General features: G+C 42.9%; 1 protein-coding gene across 1 annotated transcript in view; it reads right to left on the bottom strand.

Annotated features, from left to right (window-relative positions):
- LOC122801017 (latexin-like) overlaps window positions 1-14,479 on the bottom strand; it is a 386,629-nt gene that overhangs the window by 165,050 nt on the left and 207,100 nt on the right. The window contains exon 3 of the mRNA XM_044070476.1: window positions 13,662-13,836. Coding sequence (XP_043926411.1) covers window positions 13,662-13,836 — 175 coding nt within the window. The remainder of the gene's footprint in view (window positions 1-13,661; window positions 13,837-14,479) is intronic.

Here is a 14,479-nt window from a genome sequence, read left to right as displayed (position 1 = left end):
GAAGTATGCGTCTCTTCCACCGTACAGCAGAATACCATGAGGTAGTTGGTGCTATAGACTGCATGCACATTCACATCAAAGCACCACCCGGTGAGCAGAGTAGGGTCTACATAAACCGCAAGGGCTTCCCCTCCATCAACTGCCAAGCCATATCCGATGCCCAGAGCATTATCATGAATGTGTGTGCTGGCAGCCCTGGAAGCTATCACGACTCCCACATCTGGCATTGTTCACAGCTGTATCAGGCGTTTGCCAGGAGGGACATCACATATGGTCATCTAGTGGGGGATGCTGACTATGCACTGGAGCCAGGGCTGATGACACCCATCAGAAATGAACACACACCTAAACAAGAACACCATAATGAGGCACACACACACAAACCAGGATCATTGTAGAGCATGAGTTTGGGATGCTGAAGTCATGGTTCCACTGCCTTGACATATCCGGTGGAGCCTTGCAGTACTCTACAGCTACATGTACACAAATGTTCATAGTATGTGCCATGCTACACAGTATGATCCTGTGGAAACAGCTGCAGCATGTCCCACTGTCCACATTACAAGGCCAACAGTTGTCAAACACGGTAGATGTTGGTGTAGACAATCCACAGCCCTAAATGTGTAGTGCCATGTGCAATGGCTATGTGACAGTATGGATTAGTAAACAATACAGGCAACCCTTCTAAGACTCAGAGACCACTCTCCACCCAGGAATCATACACAAACACACTTGGCTAGGAGCAACCACTATATTAGTAGCTCTCCTGCAAATTGCCTCACAGATAGTACCCACAGTGTGATTGCAGTGGACTCCATGTCAAACCAATGCCCAGACATGACTGATGTCACACAGGGTATGGACCCATGTCCTCTAATGTTTGTGATCTGCCCTTCTGAGGTGCAGGAGAACACAAAGGCACCCTGGCTGATAATGTTTGCATACAACAGTAAGGTGGGTGGTAGCATTCCCAATCCATGTGATGTTGACATCACGCCCAAAGGCCACTTGACACCTCTGACTGTTGTTAGAACCCTGGACATTACCTCAGTGCCAATAGATGTGCCGCCATGACCTTTGGGAACACCATGGCTCACATGAAGTAATACTTTGGTGGTTGTCCACTGAACAGTGACGTTATTATAACAGAATGGGGCTGCCTGTTGACCACAATAGTACCACTGACATCAGAAAGTACTCTGATGTGTCACATCTTCTGACTGAGTGTGTGTTATCCAGCAAGTAAAAGTACATGGTACCCTGTTCCATCTACAATGTGTACAGTGGCCCTTTTGCCATGTTTCCCACTGGACACCTGCAACAACTGTAGAGTCTGCAAATGTACCTCACAAAAGAAATACCATGCCTTATACACATGCTCTGTATGGACAGACTCCAATAACCCCAATGACTCCCTGTATCATACTGTCTATGTAGGTGCAATCACTATCTCAGTTACACAGCCATGTCTCACCAAATGAGGTCAGGAATGGTACTTCTGAAGATACCAATCTGTCTACACAACATCCTCCACAGACCTCAAGCACACTTCCACACTTAAAAGAACATGCATGTGGGACGTGCACAACCCAGACACTGTCCATGTTATGAAATATAAATCACATACATGTGAAGCAGTGCACATCACTGGCCACCCACGATAGAAATCTGGATGAGTGGATGGGGAATACAATACCCACCCCTGGGAACCACTCCAGTGAGTATACTCCTGAGCCACACTGGGGACTATTTTCATGTGGTCTGATGCCAGGGTATTCCCTTGGGCTAGCCTTGTAGAGCCTTCAGCCACATTCACTTACTACACACCTATGAAGCAATGAACCTATGGATCTCAGTACTGGCAAGTGTGTGTGTGTGTGTGTGTGTGTGTGTGTGTGTGTGTGTGTGTGTGTGTGTGTGTGTGTGTGTGTGTGTGTGTGTGTGTGTGAGAGAATAGTAATCTCAGTGTATTTGGTTGATGAATATCCCCTGTGGCTGTGGTTATTAGCAATCAGAGGTGTGTCCAAACTACAACACGTACCATTCTCCATTCTACAATAGATGTTGTAAATCAACATATACCTATGTAAAACCTTCAGCCCTATAATCTGTGAGGCATATGCAATCACTATTTACATGCACATACAGCTGTACCCTGCCTATGACATGGTGGATACCACACTGCCATACCCCGTGGTCTTGCTGCAGGGCCACTTCCTGGTGACACACAGCTGCCTAGAATAGAAACAGGATACAGCATGTGAGAACACATTCACTAAGCACTTCACTTGTAGGGGGGAGAGAGGGGTAAAGCTGGCATTGAATGTGTTGCCAAGACTGTGGCCAATATCTGTTGTCTCAGGATAGGTATTAGCATTCTGCAGTATCTCACAGCGCTTGTGTTTAATGCTGTGGAGGTTGTTGATGTAACTATCAAAGACTGTTGTGATTGTCGTCAGTGTCTGCTATATGTCTGCCATCATAGATGACTGTAGGGGATTCCATGAGAGATCCAAAGTTGTGTTTGAGGCTAATAAGGGAGTTCAACAGTCATGGGACACCACCTTTCTCTGCAACAGTGTCCTCCTTCTGATATACACTTTACTAATGGCAGGGGACCATCATATTGTCTCCCAGTATTTGGAGGACAGTGTCTGGGTTCTGTTGGCTCTGGCTAGTACCATGCATTCATGTACCTGTTTGTACAGTGCATATGTGTATGATTCCACAGTCATGCAGCTATTTCCCATTGCCATGGTTGCAGTGTAGTCATCTACCCCTGTTTTCATGGCTGCAAAGTCAGCTTTGGAGAGGTTTTGCAAGGTGGTTACCTTTGAAGGGGATGTGGCTGACATGTTGCGTTCCACGTTGATTACAGCCTGTGTGGATCTCACCATGCAGGGATTGACATCTGTGGATGAGCAACAGTCCCATATTTAAGTGGTCAGCACAGGTCAAGGTTTTTGCATCCTTTACCGGGGGTCAGTATGAGCTGGTCCCGGGCATTCGAAATGATGAATCCCAGAAGTGTTGGGCCACTGTACTGGCGCTTGGCTACTTTCCCCAGGTGATGGAGGGGTAGTTGAAGTCTCATACTATGTCAGTGTTGCGTTGGACCATCATAGATGGCAGGTTGTTGAGGAATGTACATTGACAGTCTAGGGACATAAATGTGGACCCATAGCAGGCTATGGTCTGGATTGCACCCCAAGGCAGTTGTACCAGAAGTATCTCCAATGCATTATGCTGGGGTACTAGTCTGGAGGTGTTCCTAGCTATAATGAATATAGAGACACCACCTGTGGAGGTATGGTGTGGTCCATGTTTGGGGGCTGGAAGCTGTGGAATGTGTCATAGCTGGATACTGCAGGTCTGCTGTCTGCTGCTGTGAATCACCTCTCCATTACAGGAGATATACATCCTCCACTCCAATTAGTGCTTTGAGTGACTGCATCCTGCCAGATGTCTACTGTTGAGCAGCATGACCCTCAGACTGCATACATGTCTAGGTGTTATGGTGGTAATTATATTAGGAACACTGTCTAATAAGGCATCATAGGGGTGACAAGACACTTAGCCAGTACCTGGAAACCCAATGCTGACAGATGTAGGACATATGTGGCAAGTCATTGGATTCTGTCAATCATGTCATCCCAAGCAGAGAGGTACTGGATCCCCTGAGAATGACACAAAACACGTAAGCCAATGCTGCAGTCAATCATCTGTTGATAGTACCGCAGCATCATTCTAGGTGACGGCAGTACACTGCTCAGAGCTACTGTCACACCTGCCTGGATCACATAATCAGAGAGTTCAACTATGTCTCTTGTCATGTAGTCCAGGGAGGTGTGTCCCAAGTCATTCACACCCACATGGATACAGAGTGATACCTGTAGTTGTTGTGGAGTGCCATGACTGGCTGTGTCATGTGTTGGATGCTGGCATGTGATAGATATTTGGCTGTTACCTGCTCCATATTCAACTTAGTGAGTGGGATATGTGTGTGCCTCAGTATTGAGTTACCCATGATAACTGTATTGTGCAAGTTAGCTAGCCTTAGCAGCTTAGGTTGAGGGGCACACTGTGTAGGTTAAATATGTGTCCCTTGGCATGTGCCATGTCACGGTGCATGTGCCATGTCACGGTGTCTGAGTGGGTGTCTGTATTGCTGGTCTGTGCTGTTTGGGTAAATGTTCATTGAGTGTTTCTGGGAAGGTGGGTGTGTGGCTTTTCACTGTATGTTATGGCTGTCAAAGTGGGTGCCATGGTGAACTACATGTTCCACATGGTGTGGTGCAGGTGTTGATCTTATCCTCTTGACTTATTAGTCCAGTCTTTGCTGGAGAGTGCATATGTCCACATTGGGTGATATATGGGTAACTCTCACAGGTCTGAGTGTTTGGAGGTTAGAGGGGAGGCTGTCTCTGTACATGTGGCAGTTGCAACAGTGCCTCAGAATGGACAAGTGCACCAGGTTAATGGGTGAAAGCACAGAAAACTGACCTTCAAACATGCCAGGAGGGGTGGACATAACTAATAATTACTGGGACTACATCTGTGATGAACGCGTACTGCTGATGGCTCCCAGGTGTGCCACACTTCTTGATACAATAACCTGGTGAAGTGCCAAGCCATAATGCTAGTTGAAGTGCAAGACAGAAAGAACTAGCATGATGTAAGGGTGGAACAGAAGGCACACTGTCTGCCACCTGTAATACTTTACTGCAGCTGTGCAGTTATCAGCAGCTTTGGCCATGTGAAAGTTCAGTAAGCTCGGTAACTGTGTAACACTATGGTAGACATAACTAGATAGGCAGGAGTTCTAATCCAAATACTGGCAAGTGTGTGTGTGAGTGTGTGTGAATCATGTACTGTCTGGCTTATACCATTTTTGACTTATGTACTTGCCTTCACACTTCCCCTCACCCCAATCTAGTAGTCCTATTGATGTCATCCACTTTAGAAGTACCTTTGGACTAGGTGGAAATGTATCAGCTCTGTGGCACATCTGATAACTGTGTAACACTATACTAACAATAACTAGATAGGCAGGAGTTCTAATCCCTCTACTGGCAACTGTTTGTATGTGTGTGTTTGTGTGAGAATCATGTAGTGTGTGGGTTACACCATTTTTGACCTGTGTACTACCCTTAACACTTCCCCTCACTCCAATTTAGTAGTCCTGTTGATGTCATCCACCTTAGAAGTACCTCTGGAATAAGTAGAACTGTATAAACTCTGTGGCATGTCTGATAACTGTGTAGCATTACCGTAGGAATACCTAGATTGGCAGGAGTTCTAATCCCAATGCTGGCAACTGTTTGTGTATGAGGATCATATCTTGCGTAGCTTGTACCATTTTGATGTGTATACCATACACGGTTGGTGAGCACCTCTCACCACCATTACTTTATATAGTGTGCTAACAGCATCTGCCTCACATGCAGTAGGTTAAACCATTGTACAGTCCTCTGTACAGATGTGTCTGTAATATCCATATGTTTGCAACCTATAAGTGGTATATGTGCCTTAACAATGCCCATGTATATGATATATAATAGGCCACAGTGAGTGTACTGACACATATGGCATCATGAGGTATCATACCTGACTGAAACATCATGCTGATACAACGTCTGCCACCCTCACAGGTGGCCAGCCTTGTAGGTGCAATACATGAGTCCAGTTGCTTGGTTTTACAAGAGAACTGTTCCTGTTATGGGTCACATTAAAGGCTGGAAGAGGTGTGGGCTGCCATATTGTGGTCCTAATTAGTATGTAACAGGAACATCTTGCATCTTAACAGGGGTGTGTGCACAATTTATATCCACTGTATATCACTAATGTGTCACACATGTCCCTACCTTTGGCCGTATGTCCAGCCCATTTTGCTGGCCTCTGTCCAGATGTCTTGGTACTGACAAGTTGTGAGATATGCTACAGGAATGTTGAATTCATGTCAGATAGGCCACAGTGGTGACCACTGTGATGCAATGCAGTTAACCCCAGCACAGGTGAACAAGCACAAAAAGCAATATAGCTATTACATACAGCAATATAGCTATTACTGATGGTTGTCTGCATGGTAAATTGCATGCCCTTCACGTGCCTGGGGTATTGCCAGGCAGCAACAGAACAATGTCATACTCACCAGCTTCAGGCTGCTGTCCCATATGCAGACCAAAGGATCCTAGGTAGTTGTTAGAGGGAGTTATTGTCAGCAGACTCACATGTGGCCTTGGTACAGGATGGATGCAGCATGTCTGCACATCTAAAGTACTAACCCCAATAATACACAATGTCCTGTCCTCACCATAGATGTGCACCTCTGTGCATTAGAAAACCCCATCCACAACTGCAATCAGACCTGATACATGGATGTAGATACAATAAAGATACATGTAAGTCTGATACATTAGTGTACTAATCCCCACTGGGCCCTTACTTGCACGCTCTTCATCCAGTGTGTGTGTGCAACCCACCTAAACAATGCTTCCCTCAGCTTCATGGCTTGTGCTTTGGGCAGGTGTCCCAAGTTTGTCGAGGAACTCCTCGGTGGGTGTCAGTGGGGGATGGATGGCTGGGCTCCCACCTGTGGCTAGCCGGTCTGTGCCTACAGCAGCAGCCTACAGCAGCAGCCTATTGACAGACATGGTGGATGAGGTCAGTGGCCCGATGCTGCACATGCTCATAAGTTCTGTTGTGCAAGCCGGCATCATTTACCCTATGGACCACACTGTTCCACAAGGCGGTCCTCGCCTGCACATCTTCTGCTCTTCATCCACCTAGCAGGGTATAATATCCAATCACATACTGAGTGATGATGTCAGTTTCTCCAACAGAGAATGCTGGTAGGCAAGCGCTCTGCATGTTGCCTTGAAGACATACACAGGAAAAAGGTGACAGGACCTCATACGGTTGTCAAACTGCACATCAACAGTGGACATTACTTGCAAATAATCCACACTACATCTTAACCCTTCAAGCTATCATGGCTATAACAGCTTGCATTACACTCCTGGCCCTGTGCTATCTTATTCCCCCAATGTTGGACATTTGATTGCATAATCCTCTATTTTCCATTCATTTCTGTGTAGAGGGTTGACAGTCACCATCTTCCCTGTGGATGGTGTGTGGATGGTTGCAGGTCTGTGTTTGACTGTGGTGTGTGATGGAGCTGTGAGCACATGCCTGAGTTAATGTAGGAGGCAAACAGTGATGTTATTATGCCCCATGAAAATATGCTGTTGTTGCCATCAGTAGGCAATATGTACATGCTAACCACTGCTGAGGGGAGGAGTGTGGTTGATGTGCATATCCCCCTGTACAACTGAGGTGGACAGGGTGGTGATGTTCCCACTTAACCTGTGTGATGCAGGTTGTCTATATCCATGGCATTTGTGTATGAGGTGTTTTTTACCTCCAGTACAGGGTGATTTGTGTTGTTTCCTGTGAGACTTACAACATATGTGGAGGCACAGTTGTAATTCTCCTTGTTGGTGTGGATATGTCTGATCTGTAGTCATAATCAGCCTCACAGGAAGTCACCTGTGAACTTACATGCTTGCTGAGATATACGGGGACTTACTTCCAAATTGTTGCCTGCACCTATGTGTCCCTGTACAGCCAATGTAGCAACCTATTATGTGGTTTGTGTATTGCTGCTGTCCACCAAAGGGAATTACTCTACCTTGGTGGAGGCTGGTTATACAGGTGAGGTACTGCTGTCCATTTAGCTACAGTGGATATAAAGGGTACACACCCCTGTCACAACGCCTGGTATTTGTGCAATTGGAACATGACACCACAATAACTCATTTCAAAACAATTCCCACCTGTAAAGTGACCTATAGCCTGTACAATTCAATTGAAAACATAACAATCTGGTCTGTGAAAACATATGGAAGTAATAATCAGTACAATAAGCCAGTTGAATGAGTGTGCACACCCTTAAACTGGTATGTTGTGTATGCACCTCAGGATGGTTGTTACAGCATTCATTCATCTTGGTTTGGACTCTAACATCATGGCACATCTTCACTGACAATAGTTGCTCACCTTCCTAGTAACACATTTGATTGTATTTCAATGGAATTGTACAGGTTAGGGATCACATTCAAGATGAGAAACATTATGAAATGATCTTCTGTGGTCTGACTGTCATACAGCACAAAAACCTGGCATCCCAAAAGGGGTGTGTACACTTGTGATATCCACTGTATATAGGTGTTGCTATAGCTGGTAGTGGTAGGCATGGGCAGAGGGTCATACAGTTGGACACTTCTCTGATTATTACCTGATAATCATGCCTACTCTAATACCCATATCAGTGTTAGGGCAATGCAACAACCAGTAGCCGTACATATTTATGTCTGTTGTATGCACTGACACTGATATTATACACATGTGCAACATGCACAACATATGTACCTGGCTGATTGAAACCCATGAGATTAGTTTTGTGCCTTCCAGCTGTACATATGCATACATATATGTGCTCAAGGGATACCTGGTATACATTTCTGTTCTATGTTACTATGGCACACTGTATTTAGAGTCTTGCTGCTAAATCATACTTCTCAATCTGTTATAGCAGTACATCTGGACAATGGCACACATAAATGGGTGACAAAAGGGACATCAATATTGATACTGTATTAATACAGCGGCACAATACATTAATATGTTGATTGCACAGTAGGCTTTGACATCACTGTGATAACCTGGAAGATGTCCAACTGTCATAAGTAGGCTATGGTGTTACAATGTCATTATTCACAGACTTGCCAATGGTTTGGCTGACATAACATAGGTATATGTGTATGTGACTACAGATATCAATCAGAAATGTGCTTATTGTCCAGCAGAACACTGTCCAGTTGAATGTTATTAATTCAGTGTATCACATGCAGTTCAACACACATGTCGGCAACAGTACTTTACTATGCACATGCCCTATATAGGTCTCTTAGCTTTACAAGACAAACATGTGTCATACTCATATTCACAGGTAACATGGATATGGACAACATCCCATTAACTGGCCTAGCAGTGGCACAGTCACAACTGTTTGACAGACACCCCAGCAGTTGTCATATATGAGCTGTCCTTTCCCAGGATGAGTCAGGCTTCTGAGCTGTGATCCTACTTTGCAACCTCGCAGAGCATCACATCTGGACAAAGCCTAAAATGACAGGGGGATAAATAGGGACAGGCTTTAAATATTCCTGTTACAAACATAGGAAGTTTGTAGAATGATACATTTTGCATTACTATGAATATTCTTAAGGATGTGGAGTTTTAAACTCAAGTGCTTGTCATTACTTAAAGACTTCAATCCTCAGCTATTTGCCAGAAAATTACAGATTTCAGAAGGAACAGACAAAAAACTATGATGGGAACATATGGACATTCTGTGAAGATCTATACAGTTGAGAGATATGTCTGCGTTCTCTCCCACTGCAGAGAGGGCCAGATGTTATGGCCATAGCAACTGTTCAGCAGGACATTAGTACAGCAAGTCTTGTTGTAACATATATTCCTCCAAATCATATTTCCCATTATTACAGACCAAGTACTACATTCAATTACATACTTACATGTTCCACTTACCTTTTTTCTTTTTTCGCTTTTCCAGTTTGTTTTATTTGTTCTCTCTCTCTCTGTGCACTACATGGATAGAGCTGGTTTAAATAGGTGGCAGCATGGCTTTTGTAGGAGATGCTCATGACCAGGTGATGACCTGTTCACCTATTGGGGTTCCCCACTTGCTAACTGCATGCAGAGCAGCTGTGTAGTTTTTCCAATAGCCAATGTCATGGCAACACACTCCTATAATTGAGTACTCCATGTGGGCATTGGCCCTTTCCCCTTACTTGTGAGGAAGACATCCTGGAGTTGTGTGAGCTACTACCTCTTACAGCAAGACTTGTGGAGACAAGCCAACTAAATGGTGGAGAAGGTTCAAGACTTACGGGCAGAATGTGAGTATTGTTGTTACATGTTTGGAATACTGCTAATTTAACAGGGTTTGTCTGCACATGCTACTTCTGCATGGGTTTCAGTCTAAGTTCTGTCTCTGCATAGCTCTCGACTGTAGAGCCATCCACATAATGGCCACAGGTTAGCCTGTTATGTTTAGTCTGTTCCCCAGATAGGTGTTGTCCTTGGAAATCAGTAGCATACTCTGGTGATTGCATTATGTAAATGGCAACATTCATTTGTTTTTCTGACTTTATATCCCTCAGAAAACATATGTTACAACAAACCCTGTAACACCAGCAATTTTTTCAGTGTATAACAGCAACATTTCAAGTATGTCCATGTATTTGGGCCTCTGTCCATCAATTATGTCAGGCTTTGTCCAGATGATATACAGTAGGAGGTTGATAGGTATATTGGTGTATCTTTATTTAGTGCTGTCATTCCTGCTGAGGGGAAAGGCTGGGAAACATGTTGAAGTCTGTACATTCAAGATGTTGGTGTATAGAGAATGCTCTTAGATGCCCTTGTAACATATCTTATGTGGGGGACAGTAACACATGTTTTAAAACTAGGCTGTTAGAACATGTGAAACATATTACTGATAAGAAAGATGACAGTTCTATAGCTGTACATGTGAATATATCTCATCATGGGGACAGTAGTGGGTTCCAAGGTACTGTTTTTGAAAAAGTCTGTTCCTCAATTTGATGAAACATTCATAAAAGGACAATTGTTATGTACAGACTCTCAGTGTATTAATATTAACTGTGATACTGTATCCCGGAGGGGGTTAAATGAGGAGTGCAATTGGAGGCTGTGTATTTAATTATGTAATTAGGTGTTAATTGCTTCTTGTGATTAAGGCATGTATTTCTAGTAATGTTGTACTCCTTGAAGGCTTTGGCCAAGACATCAGAGTATAATAAACATGTGTGAATTACTGGCTGGTTGTATTTCTCTTTGCTATGTTCAGACATTTTATTTGTTTTGCTAAGAGGTTGTTGTATGTCTGGCCATTGTGTATGGCCTATCATGATTTTGTAGCAGTGTACTGTTCACTTATTTATTTGGACTGTGGGGGGGGGGGTGAGTGTCATGGCTACTTTTGTAGCCAGCTGTGCATGCTATCCCTGTTATGGGTGGTCTATCAGCAACATATGTTTGTATGGGCATTTTGGGACATGTATGCATATATATATATATATATATATATATATATATATATATATATATATATATATATATATATATAGGTTTGTACTAGGCTAATGGCCCTGAGTCCTTTACAAGCCTAGCCATAGGATTACCCTGGCATAGTGCCACTTGACCTTAATTACCAGTGCCTCTGTTGAGTAGCATCACTAGAGTTATCCCCGAGGTGAATTTTCTGTTTTCCATCCACTCATCAAGATTTCTCTTGAAGAGGGTTAGCAAGGTGCTCTGCTTGACATGTATGGGAAGTCTGTTACATAGAATGGGCAGTCTCTGGGTTATGAACCTGTCCCTCCAGCATGTTCTGTTAATTGTAGTAATGAGGTTGAGGTCTCTGGAGCGTGTGGTGCGGAGGGATTGGAATTTCTTTAGATGTAGCATTTCTAACAGAGATGGGTCAGACATGGCTTTGTAAGTCAAGCAGAGATCGCCTCTAAGTAGGTGATATGAGACAGAGAATATTTGGAGTTTTTTGAGTCTGTCCATATAGGACAAGTGTTTAGGGCCTAGGATCCTCTTTGTGAGGTACTTTTGCGGCCTCACCAGTTGTTGCAGGTATCTAGTGACTTACATGCCAAATGGGGCATTGTACTCGATGACTGGCCTAATGAGGGAAGAGTAGAAGGAGACAATGACCTCTTTCTTCCTGGATGCAATTAAGGCCATGGTTCTGACACCAGTCTTTGGTCACAGTGAGGCCATTTTGCAGGATTTTACCATCACTTGGGGAGTTAATAATAGCTCCCAACTTGCAATCATCTGCGAACTTTGTCAGCAAGAGTCCCTTTGTGTTGGCCTAGACTTCAGAGAAGTAGATACCAAACAGCAGAGGACCCAGGACCGAACCCTGTGAGACTTCACTGGTGACTTATCGTCAGTCTGACTTGGAGTCAGCTACTTTCCCACTGTGGGTTCTATAGGTGAGCCACTTTGCAACCCATCTAGTGATATAGGGGTTGATGCCAAGGTTAGTGAGTTTTCCTGTGATTCCTGAGTGGGAACTGGTATCAAAGGCCTTGGCCAGATCAAGGTAGGGTGTATGAACCACCTTGCCTTCATCCACAGCTCTGGTGACTGACTCAAAGAAGTCGATCAAGTTGAACAGGCATGATCTACCCATCAGAAAACCAAACTGTGTGGGATCCATAGTTTGGAGATTCCCTATATCTTTGTTTATTAGGTCCATGATGATGTGTTCCTTAGCTTGGATGGTGATTCATTACTGAGACTAAGCAGAAATTACTTAACATTCCTAGAGCAGGATAAGTTATTTCTTACACTTATTTAATTGAATTGCACTTCTGTAACACTTGTAATTGTGCTATACAGTTAATCTACTACATTTTGCACTGTTATAAAGCTTTTTTACTGTTTCACTGTTTTATATTGTTTTAACTGTGTTTCTCATTGCTAGATACTGTTTCATTACTCTAATTTCATGTTTACTGAATGACTTAACTGTAAACTGCTTTTTCATACTGAGATTTGTATTTTCTCTTTGTGAGTGCTCTTTCTATCCATTTGTCGTGAGGTTTCTGCTCAGGTGGCATAATCTTGATAGAGGCCTGCTGGTGTCCAGGCCTGGTAGTTTTGTTTGTTGAGCTTCCTGTATTTCTGGCAGCCATTTTCTGCTGATAGTCTGTTGTCTTCATTATTATTGAGAGTAACAGGGTTTTATGACCTTCTGTAGTACGAGTGATTGGGTAATAGCAGGGGCTAGTAGGTCTGAGTAGTAATTTGATCTTCTTGATTCTTCTATCCTTTCTGGTATATAAACCCTGTGTCTACAAAAGGCTTTGCTTGTATTTACCAGGCTGTGGATGGTGATTCATTACTGAGACTAAGCAGAAAATCCTTAATATTCCTTACACTTATCTCATTGAACTGCACTTCTGTAACACTTATAATAGTGCTATACAGTTCATCTACTACATTTTGCACTATTATAAAGCTTTTTTTACTGTTTCACTGCATTTATGTACTATTTTATGCTGTTTTAACTGTATTTTCTATTGCCAGATACTGTTTCATTAGTCTAATTGCATGTTTACTGAAATACTTAGCTGTAAATTGATTTTTCATACTGAGAGTTGTATCTTTTGTTTGTGGGTGCTCTATCAGTGCTCTTCTGTGCATTTTTGATTTTTTGAAGTTTCTGTGTTCTAGTTAGGTATCATATAACTGATTTGTTTGCAGTTAAAAGCATTCTCTAGAGTCTCCTTGCTCCTTTATCTGTTTAAAACTTTCATTTAGTGGCTACAGCTAATAGCTGTAATAGTTTCCCACCCCCCTCCTTGTTGTTGTCTTATTCTTATACTTGGTGGCTTTGCAGTTGCCAGCCCATGCTGTGTGTTTGGTCTGGGACACTGGGCTAAGCTTTCAGCTGCAATGTATTCTGTAGCACATTTGTGATTTACTTAACAGCTGTAGAATTTAATAGACAGTATCCATATAAAGATAAATACCTGGAATATCTTGTCCAACCACAGGCTTTTCCTTTTTCTTCATTTCCTCAAAAAACTTCTTATCAGCATCTAGAACACTCCTTTTGTCTCTCTCAAACTTGCAGTTTACATTTGTGATGGGATTTTGTTTCATTTTCTGGAACAGTACTTCACCAATACAGGTTCCCACAGTTTGCTAGAGTAAAGAAAAGTATACAAAGATAAATATTAATTTCAAATATTAGTTTATTTTACTTATTGCTTATATTTTATGCCTAATGATTTACAGCATGTTCATCTTTAAAATACATCCTCTAGTGTCAGCGTCACCCACTTCCTTTCACTTATGTTCATTCTCTGTCTAGGATGGGAGATGGCATAATGGTTAAAGTGTTTACCACACAGACAAGAACTACAGAGTTTGATTCTCAATAAGGGAAATTGCATAAGCTTAAAATGGTCCTCAAAGGGCAGCTAGCCTAGTACTTGCCAATGAACCTTTGGTGAATGACAAATGTTAAAATAACAGTTTTTTTTTTTACACCTCCATAGCTCTGCTAAGAAAGTAGAGGGTGTGGATATGTCTGAGACTGTATGATACACAGGACTGTGGAAAGAAGAAAGAAGTCAGGAATAATGCATGTGGGAAGGATAGACAGTCACGGAGACAGACATACAGATAAATACAAGTGATTAGCGGAGTACTGCAAGGGTTGGTCCTGAGACTGTACTCTACAGTGTGTTTATTTCTGACATGCTTGATAGACAGAAGGTTGAATACTAAATATACTTTAAGGGCAGACTGAACAGGCTATCTCTTTGTAATGCAATGTAAATAT

The sequence above is a fragment of the Protopterus annectens genome, chromosome 4.part1 (genome assembly GCF_019279795.1).
Source record: "Protopterus annectens isolate FY-2018-M chromosome 4.part1, PAN1.0, whole genome shotgun sequence".
Lineage (NCBI taxonomy): Eukaryota > Metazoa > Chordata > Ceratodontiformes > Protopteridae > Protopterus > Protopterus annectens.
The sequence above is the reverse complement of the archived record's forward strand: the minus strand, read 5'-3'. Positions and strand labels throughout refer to the sequence as shown.